Below are 9,716 nucleotides of genomic sequence, written 5' to 3' on the forward strand. Positions count from 1 at the left end.
TTTTCCACTCCACTCTACCTAGCGCCAACGTTTCCTCACATAGTATTTCCAGTTGTTTGCACCACTGTCATCCTGCCAAGATGCGGAGATAAAAAGGGTAAACTGGACGATGCCTGCAGCTAAACATCAAGGTTCAAGGGTACCACAAACAGCATCACTTGAATCCAGCACGCAAAAGCTAGCAAGTATTTATGTGCATTTAACAACGCGTCAATTTGGGAGGAAGAGAAATTCCAGATTTCTTTCCTTGTGAAAAGATTCCTGGGTGAGTTGTGAGATCACACCTAGTTTCTTCTTATACATCACTGGATTTCAACTTGGGAGGTATGGATCTCTTGGATTTCGTACCATTTGAATGGTACATGATTATTCTTATCGTTTCATCGTCAGGCATATGCAGTGGTTAATGGATACACCTTTTTTCTCTTTAAGGATCCTAATAACTTGCCAGGTTATTACTAGCTTTTATAACTCGCCATACAAGTCTTTAAAAGATGATATACATATATTTGGAGAAAACTCTTTGCAAAACAAGACACGCTCTTGCTACTCTTATGCACTCGTGAAAATGTGCGTAATATGTCGTGCTGCAACACAATGTGCTAAATGTTGCAAACTTATCCACTTATCCGTATGCTCTAAAATGCACTACGTAATGCAAATGCATGGAAATGAGCAAACGCTGTTAACATACAAAGCTTGGATCCAAAATACCAGATACCTAACTGACTGATGCTAAGCAGAGGGGAGAAAACCTCTGATTGGCTATGCTATCATGTTGGAAAGGCAGGCACCTCGAAGCTGCCCATGAAAACCAGCAGCGCTCATGTGAAAATTAGAGATATGGACTAGTGGAAACTGCCCCGTCCAACCTTTCCAGCATTGTATTCTGCATCAATTTTGTCCATCTCAACAAACGTCCTGCAGCCAACCATTTTTGTCATTCATCCAAGTAAAGATGGTCCCATGCCAGCAGAACACTGCATTGCAATACAAACAACGGCACATCTCACATTTATCACTATCGCTTTGCACCACTATCCCCATCACCTAGCATTTCCAGTTGTTTGCTCCACTGGCATCCTTTCAAGATGGTGAGAAAGAGGAATCACAAGACACCAGCTAAACATGAAGAGCAGCACAAATGGCATCCACTTACAACCTACTCCCTCCGTCCCAAATTACTATTCATTTTAGCTTTTCTAGGTATATGACTTTTACTACGTGTCTAGACATACTATACATGTAGCTGCATAGCAAAAACTATAAATCTAGAAAAGCCAAAACGAATAGTAATTTGAGATGGAGGGAGTACAAGCAAAATGTAGAACTTGTTTATGAGCATTTGAAGTGCGATGCTCAAGCATCGGCGTAGAACTATAGTATATGTGATGAGGTGGTCTTGGACCGTTGGAGGTGTCGTATGGTCTGGACCTAGGTTGAAGGGAAATGCCCGTTTCTCCCATTCATTTGCGACAAAAAATGACTACTGGTGAGTTGTGAGATCACATCTTGATTTTTTTCATATGGGTCACTTGATTTCGATTCCGGAGGTGTGGACCATGTGACTTTAATTTGATACCATTTGAGCTGCACGGTACATGATGCTCGTTGTTTGGCACGCTCTGTGGTTTACATATATGGGGGCCTAAACCCTTCCTTTCCTCTTGAGCACTGCCAAACCAAACACACACCCCCCAGGACACAAAGAAAGAAGCCTTCCTGTCCCCGAGCACAATGCGCCTCGCCGGAATCCTCTCCGCCTCCACCGTCCTCCTCCCCCTTCTCCTCGTCCTCGGCGCGTCTCCGCCGTGCCATGGCGCCTCAGGCCACAACATCACGGACATCCTCGCGGCCCACCCGGACTTCACCGAGTTCAGCGCCGCCCTGACAAGCACCGGCGCCGCGGCGGAGATCAACAACCGCACCACCATCACCGTCCTTGCCGTCGACAACGACGTGATGTCGCAGCTCAAGGCGCAGCAGCTCCAGCCGAGAGACCTCGAGCGCGTGATCTACCTCCACTGCCTCCTGGACTACTTCGATGCCACCAAGCTCGGTAGCATCCGGGGTGGTTTCGTCCAGGCCACTAGCCTCTACCAGGCAACCGGCAAGGCGCAGGGAGGAGAAGGAATGGTGAACGTCACCATGTTCCGCGGCGGGCGTGTCGCGTTCGCTCTGTCCGGCACCTCGAACGTGCCGCCGGCCGCGTTCTACCAGAAATCCATCAAGGAAGAGCCCTACCAAATCGCCGTCCTGCAGGTGAGCGCCCCGATCTGGTCTCCAGCGCCGGTGGCCGGGGCGCAGGCGCCCGCTCCAGAGCCGCCGGCGCCGGGATTGGCGGATCTCCTGTCCAAGAACGGGTGCGGGGGCTTCGCCAGCCTCCTTGCCGCGACGGCCGACGCTGCGGCGAAATTCGAGCGCAGCGCCGGCGGCGGCGGCGGGCTCACCGTCTTCTGCCCCGACGACAAGGCGGTGACGGCCTTCGACGCCACCTTCAAGAACCTCAGCGCCGACGGCCAGCTCGCGGTCCTGCTGTACCACGGCGTGGCGGCGCACTACTCCGCGCAGTCTCTCAAGACGATCAATGGGGATGTGAACACACTTGCCACTGACGGATCCAAGGGCTACAAGTACAACCTCACCGTCCGTGCTGACGGCGACACGGTGGAACTGTCGTCGGCGTCCCAGAGCGCGGCCAAGGTGACCAAGACGGTGGTCGACAAGGGGCCCCTCGCAGTCTATCTCATCGACGCCGTGTTGCTGCCAAGTGAGCTCTTCAACGCCAGCCATGGCCGCACTGCGCCCGCTCCTGCGCCGGCCTCGTCACCTGCCCATGCGCCGCCACCTGCTCCTGCGCCGGCCTCATCGCCTGCACATGCAACTCCACCTGCTCCTGTGCCGGCCTCGTCGCCTGCACAAGCACCCACACCGCCAGCCATTGCGCCGGCGACTCCACCTACGCCCAGGCGCCACCCCGCGCCACCACAAGAGGCGGACACCCCTGCGGATTCGCCGGACGCCGACAGCCAGCCGCCTGCAGATCAGAAGAACAACGGAGCTAGGGACACGGTGTCTTGGAGTCTTGGCATGGTGGTGGCCGCCGCGGTGCCGGTGATCGTGCTCCTGCTGCAGTGAAGGGTTCATGCTGGTTAGAATGATTTCGATTTGGTGTTCCCGTGACCAATCATCTTGATTACAGGTTAGCATGGAAACAGTGTTTATGGGCATGTATTGGTCAAAATAATATGATCCTGATTATTGTGCCTGCTTAACAATGGTGTTCTTCGTGGTTGGATTGGCATTTCTGTATTGAATCTTTCTTCTAATTCTCTCTGTGTTTCTCCTTCCTGAGATTGTTACTGGACTTCTCTTTCTCTATGAGCATCAACCCCGATTCTCCATTTTGAAAAATATAAAATAAAATAGAAGACTGATTAAAACTCCACCGAATTCAAACGGGAGCGACTGAATGCAAGGGCAAACACGTTTTCTGGACTTCACTGTCGACCTACCAAAACCAATTCATTAGGCAGTATTAGTCGCAGCAGTTTCCTAAACATCTTTTTTAGGAACTTCCTAAACTCACATAAAAGATAGAAAAACTTTCTAAATTTCTCACCTGACAACCTGGAATCTGTTGGAACTACTCATCACAAGACAATGCAAGAAACCTTTGACTAGAGAGCTGTGGAGTTTTTCTTCTTTTTCCCCCATAACCTCATGATATGAAGGAAATGTGTTCGCCAAAGTTAATTTACTTTGTTTGGTGATATATCAGGTAGAATTATCTCATCAATTGTTTTAGCATCAGGTTCCCGTGTTCCATATACATCTGCCAAGCAGATGAAAAGAGCAAATAATATAAAATCAGAAAGCTAAAGTACCAAGGTTGACAAAATTAACCGGACTTTCCATAAGCTTTCTACATTGTATACTTCTGTCTACACATTCAATTTACATCTAAAAATGTGCAAATGATAGACCGAAATCAACGCATGCAAAAGAGACCATATTGAATTCAGCTGATCACGACTCTTGATACTTGATACATATAGAGGAATTAGAACATAGTATGATCCGACAACAAAATTAGTATACGTAGGGCTAAAACTAGAGTTTGGTCCAACCTAAAATTTAGACATCTCAACTTTAGCTGGTTAAAATTAGCTGTCCTATTTGGATCAAGGGTTAATTTTCAGCCCATATATTGATCTAAGTCTATTCTACCCCTGGTGAGGCCTATTGGAACACATTCCCTCACACCGTTCATCCTTTTGGTTGGAGCATATTTTGACCTTTTTGCATCTGTGGTCTAAAACTAGCCTCAATTAGTTAGATTTGGAGGGCCAATGAACTAAAGATTAGTTGGAGGGTTGGCTTTAGCCCACTTTTAGCTCCCCTATTTAGATCATCAGTGGTTAATTTTTAACTGACTAAAGTTTAGCTAATGGATCTAAACATGTCCATACTGTCTATAATTTTTGAAACGAGGAGAGTATGAGCCTGCTTGGTTGTATTCGAATTTTTGCCTAGCCAAAACTATGGCATGTCAAAATAAGGGCATGCCAAAAGTTAGGACAGGAAATTTAGGAATTTACTTGGTTTAGTGTCAAAATATGGCAACCAATATTTCTTCCACTTATGAGATTCAACAAATTTCTATTGACTTGCCATAGTTTTTGCTATAAATGTTGGTGTGCCAATTTCTTGTTATTGAACCAACTGGTAGCCAAAACTTCTAGGCATACCTAGATTTTTGCTGGGCAAACATTGGAACCCAACCAAGCATGCTCTACGTCAAGACCTGACCAAGAACATCAATTTTTTTAAGGACTTATAAACCTCGCGAAATTTACATCATGATTAATTTCTTGAGTGGGGGATACACATTTGGCGAATGTAGTGTGATATTGTGATACCAACATAGTAATCTCTGCAATTTTCTTCCATTGAAATAAATCATGGGAAAACCAGTGAATAGTCAGAAAGTGTGTATGTTTTGTTTGATTTACACTTATTTGTCTCCTTTCTTTTGCATTGATGTCACTTACACTGGTCATTCAAACGAACACATACGTTGCCCTGAACCCTATGAATACTGATGTATTATATCTAGTGCTACAATATCTTTAGCAATTGTGGAGTGAGATCGTGGAATTATCATTGCTGGATTGATGCCCTTAAGTGAAAATTGAGTGCACACTGGCTCCCTAGACTGGAATGTCCACGAACCATGATAGGTGAAAAATAAGGTAGTGATCTTTAAATCCAGCATTATATGAAACCATGATAGGTGAAAAATAAGGTAGTGATCTTTAAATCCAGCATTATATGAAAGCTAAGGATTAATTCCTTATTTTTATTAGAATTCTAGATTTGAGCACTGCGAGCGTGCAGTATAAACATGGTGAGCAGCTTCCTAAAAGTTCTTTTTTTATTTTTTCCCGAGCTTGTGCTATCACAGGGATAAAAATGGAGAATAACAGCCACCCTCCCTCCCCCCTCTCTCTCTACTTTGCTGAAGTTTTGGATGTGACAGCGAGATTCTAGACTAGCGGTAAGATCCACGCCATGCTGAGGTGGAGGATTTCGACGAGAGCAGTGTAGCGGAGCTCTATAAAAAGGTAATATGTGACGGTTGAGGGGCAGAAGCTCCATAGGAGCCGAATGCTAGGTCAAGGCGGAGCTGGCCGATCGAGCTTTGTTTTTTGTTTTTGTCTTTTTTATTTAAATAAGTTTTTGAATGAATTTTTAAAGAGATATTATTTGTTAAATTATATGAATAAATGTTTACAAAACTTTACGTGAATAACTTTTAAGAAACAAAGTTATTCAAGTAAGTTATATGAATAACTTATGTGAACAAAATTATGTAAATAACTTATTTGAATAATTTTTATAGAAAGTGTTATTTAAGTAGTTTTTGGGGGAAAATATTCATATAAGTTTCTTTTGAAAAAGTTATGTAAATAACTTTCGCAATTTTTTAACTTTTGGAAATACTATATTTTCATTTTTTTAATGGTGAAGAACGGCTGTTTGTGTAAGTTAGAGGAGCACGTGGGATGGCTTATCTTTTTCCTGTCGGAGACCAATGAGGACCTACCGTCGTTTTCTTATTGGAAATTGCATGGTCACGTGCTACATGATGTGTGCGAATTCGCAACATCTTTTTGGTCTCTCTACCCGTGACATTTTTTTCCGACAAGGTAAATGCTGGACTTCATTTCATCGGTTCTTCTATTGTGTAACTATGTTAATTTACCATATTGAAGGAACAAAGGAAAAGAAACATTCACTTTTAGAAATAGTCGGTGATTTTTGTTTTATTGTTTTTTAAGGCTAAATGGAGAGGGCTCTCCATGTGGTCTCTCAGATTAACGAATCGATCATCAGCTCATGAGAAATCGATGCATAAATAATAACATAAAAATCCACTTTCTCAGTTAAAAAAAAAGACCCAGAAAGTCTACTTGTCATTTGACCAACTCACTTATAGCCTTCCAAAGTTCAAAACAATTCCTTATTTTCTTTCAATAATGTCACGTATATGCTAGTCATTTTAAAGAAAAGCATATGCGCTTCAGTGCATGTAAATTCTGTGAATTGTGATTTATCAGTACGCCAGAGAAACTAATTCTGTATGTGACATTGGATTTATACTCATTGATAACCATTCAAAGTTGGAAACAATTTATTATTTTTCTTTCGGATAGTGTCACTTTTGGTTTTTATTTCTGAGAAACCAAACGAACTTTTAAGACCTACAAATTATGTTAATTTTGCTCTTGAATGAGTTTCACATATCATTGACTAATTAGGCAAAAGTAGTATTACATTTCTAATATAATAAAACATGATGAGTAGAGATACTTGCATGCATTTCTCTAACATACTAGTTATTAGCACATTCACAAACTAGAAAAACATGATTGGTATTTAAGTTGATCATACTCCACCTCCACTATCAGGGTGGGAGTAAAGATTTCACCACTTCCACCATTCTCTTGCCATATATATATGGGCTGCCTTTGATGTTTATTTGGAATTTTCTGAATTAATACATGGCCCAAGCCCATATATATATAGCACACATTTAGTGATGGTGCACTGTATATATAATCAAAGAACAGAGAAGCATTGCTATCCGCGCTTGCCACGCGGTACATTTAGTGATGGTGAAGAATATCGTAAGGTTACTTTGCACAATAATCCAAGCACAACTACAAAAAGGCTCATGCTGACAGTGCTTCAATATAGCAAAACTAGTTGACGATGGAATTCCTCACGTGTAGGAAACTAGAACGAAAAATGTTCGTTGTCAATTAGTAAAAAGGGGTGAAACTCTAGTCAAGCTATGGTAAACATTTTGTCCGTTTTTAAAAGACTGGAACATCGCCATTAGTCGGAATAATACTGATATGTTTTAGAGGCAAAATTGCCAAGAGCGTTGACTTTTACTCGGAGTATGCAACTGAACAGGACCACTATATGATTGAAAACATAACATAGATCTATGTGCAGGAGGTTGCGCATTTTGATGGGACCAAATATTGGTGTTTGTGTTAATGATTTATTCATGATTATAACGTTATATTCCTTAAACAATAAATATATTATTTTCTCCAAAAAATATTGCCATACATTTGGTAAAAATTTGCAAATTCCCCCCTAAGAACAATATGGGCGGACATTGCACTAGGGTTGAACTTTTAGGGTGGTAAATATAATTATTTCTATTGTAGAGGGTATTTGAAGGATATCCAACTGGGGTGGGGGTTATTTGTAATTTTGCCTAAATATTTATTGTAGCATTAATTTTACTTCCTTTTTTCTTCTACCCATTTATATACTTCTTAAATTTTCTTTAGCACATCAATATTTCCTTTTGTCAGACTTTACATGACATGTGGCTTTTCATTCAGCTTTATATGACGCGTGGCACATTTTTATGCACCTTTACTTGGCACATGGCTTATTTTCATCCAACCTCTTGTGACATATGGCCTTATTCATCAGCAATGAATGACAAGTGGCACTCATGCAAGGCTCTCATATGACATTTGTAACTCACTTTCTTCAGTAGATGGTTATAAATAAATGGGTCCTATTGACCAAGAGAAACATCTCGGATGGATATGGACAATTTTCAAGCAACCGGTCATTACGATGGTGTAGGAGGTAAGTGAGATTATGTTCACATATCTTTTGGTACCGTGTATCTAGGATGAATAAAGGTGTAGATATATATAAAGGCGGGAAAGTCGCTACCGACAAAATTACGAGTTGGGATTTGAGAAAAATAGCAGGTTGGGTTGGAGTTTGGTTGGAGCATGGGCGGTACTCCGTGGCATGGACAATATTGGTAAGAATTGGCCATGACGTAGACCTGGTCTAATAACACAGAATCAGCACAAAGATCTTTACCCACTTTGCTACAGTTTACTCGAGACAAGGTAGGATGAGCAAAATTAGACCAAGCCACTTTGTAAGTCTCATGGAGAGATGCAAGTTTTAGGACTAGGCTTTATTCGAGGAGGATTAGCAACACAGAACACATATGTTGTGGCCGTCTGTAGACATTATTTGCAAGCTGTTTAGAATGCATTTGCTTCAATTCACTTTCTGCGGTATCATGTTCTGGTTTTATATATCAAACATCATTGTTTTCTTTTTTGTTAAAAACAATCAGAAGGCAAGGAAGCACCGGAAGCCCGAAAAGCTACCCTGGCGCGTATGAGGCAGCCTGCCATGCCGGCGAACTCCAAGATCGCCGGCGACGCGAAGGAGGCCATGGACCTGTGCGTCGCGGAGTTCACTATGGACCTCATGCGAGCGGCCTGGCAGCAGTGCAGGCAAGACCAGCGGTTGACCATCACCGGCGACGACCTCATCCTTGCCATGCGCAGCCTCGGATTCGACAACTACGTCGGACCCCTGACGAGAGCACCTCCGCCGCTACCGCGTCCGGCACAGCGTGATGCCACCACCATCAACTGCCCGGCATCAGATGGAAAATCCGATTAGAGCATGGTGATATGAGAATAAATCTTTGTTTAGTTTTATTATTAAGTCTTGCTACGACGCATGGACCGTGGGATGGCACGGCCAGATCGCGTCGTGGCGAAAGATCGAGTCTGGGCAACAGCCCTTGTATCGGCATATATGTTTCAATGTTCCTTTTCTTTTCCGTAGTTATATACAAAGAAAACGCCACAAAGTAGTGGGGTAGAGTGGCACAAAACTCTCATGTGATCGTTCTGCCGGAGCCTAATTCGTGTCCATGTGTTCATATGCTTCTGTGGGTGGTCGAACGTCAATGTCTTTTTTCCCCTTAATTGCATACTTGTCATGAGGGTTTGAGATTGCGGACAAGATTTTTATTCAGTCACCGGCAAAAACTCCAAAATTCACTAACATTTCAATGAAATTAATTTCACCAAAATTTAATCTGGACTTTGACAACAGACTAGTTTTTGAGCATTTGAGTCTTGATAGTATTTAACATGAATTCGCATCTTCATGCAATGGGTAGGAAGTCATAAGGCACTCTAAAAAGAAAAATGCAAGCCTAGAATAGCATGCTTGGAACAACGCACAAAGACCAAGCTAACTGGATTTATTCTGTTCCCACCTAGAATAGCAAAATTTCCTGAAATTTTGAACCCCTCTTCAGATAATATAATTCCATGGATAACACGGTGAAAACCAAA

At 42.8% G+C, this 9,716-nt stretch overlaps 1 protein-coding gene across 1 annotated transcript; it reads left to right on the plus strand.

The window, feature by feature from the left end:
• The first annotated feature begins 1,690 nt into the window (after positions 1-1,690).
• On the plus strand, positions 1,691-3,270 carry LOC101776073 (fasciclin-like arabinogalactan protein 1). Its single transcript, XM_004965182.4, has one exon. It carries the CDS (start codon positions 1,738-1,740, stop codon positions 3,136-3,138), a length of 1,401 nt encoding a protein of 466 aa, XP_004965239.1. The 5' UTR covers positions 1,691-1,737; the 3' UTR covers positions 3,139-3,270.
• The last annotated feature ends 6,446 nt before the right edge of the window (positions 3,271-9,716 follow it).

The sequence above is a fragment of the Setaria italica genome, chromosome IV (assembly GCF_000263155.2).
Source record: "Setaria italica strain Yugu1 chromosome IV, Setaria_italica_v2.0, whole genome shotgun sequence".
In the NCBI taxonomy this organism is placed as follows: domain Eukaryota; kingdom Viridiplantae; phylum Streptophyta; class Magnoliopsida; order Poales; family Poaceae; genus Setaria; species Setaria italica.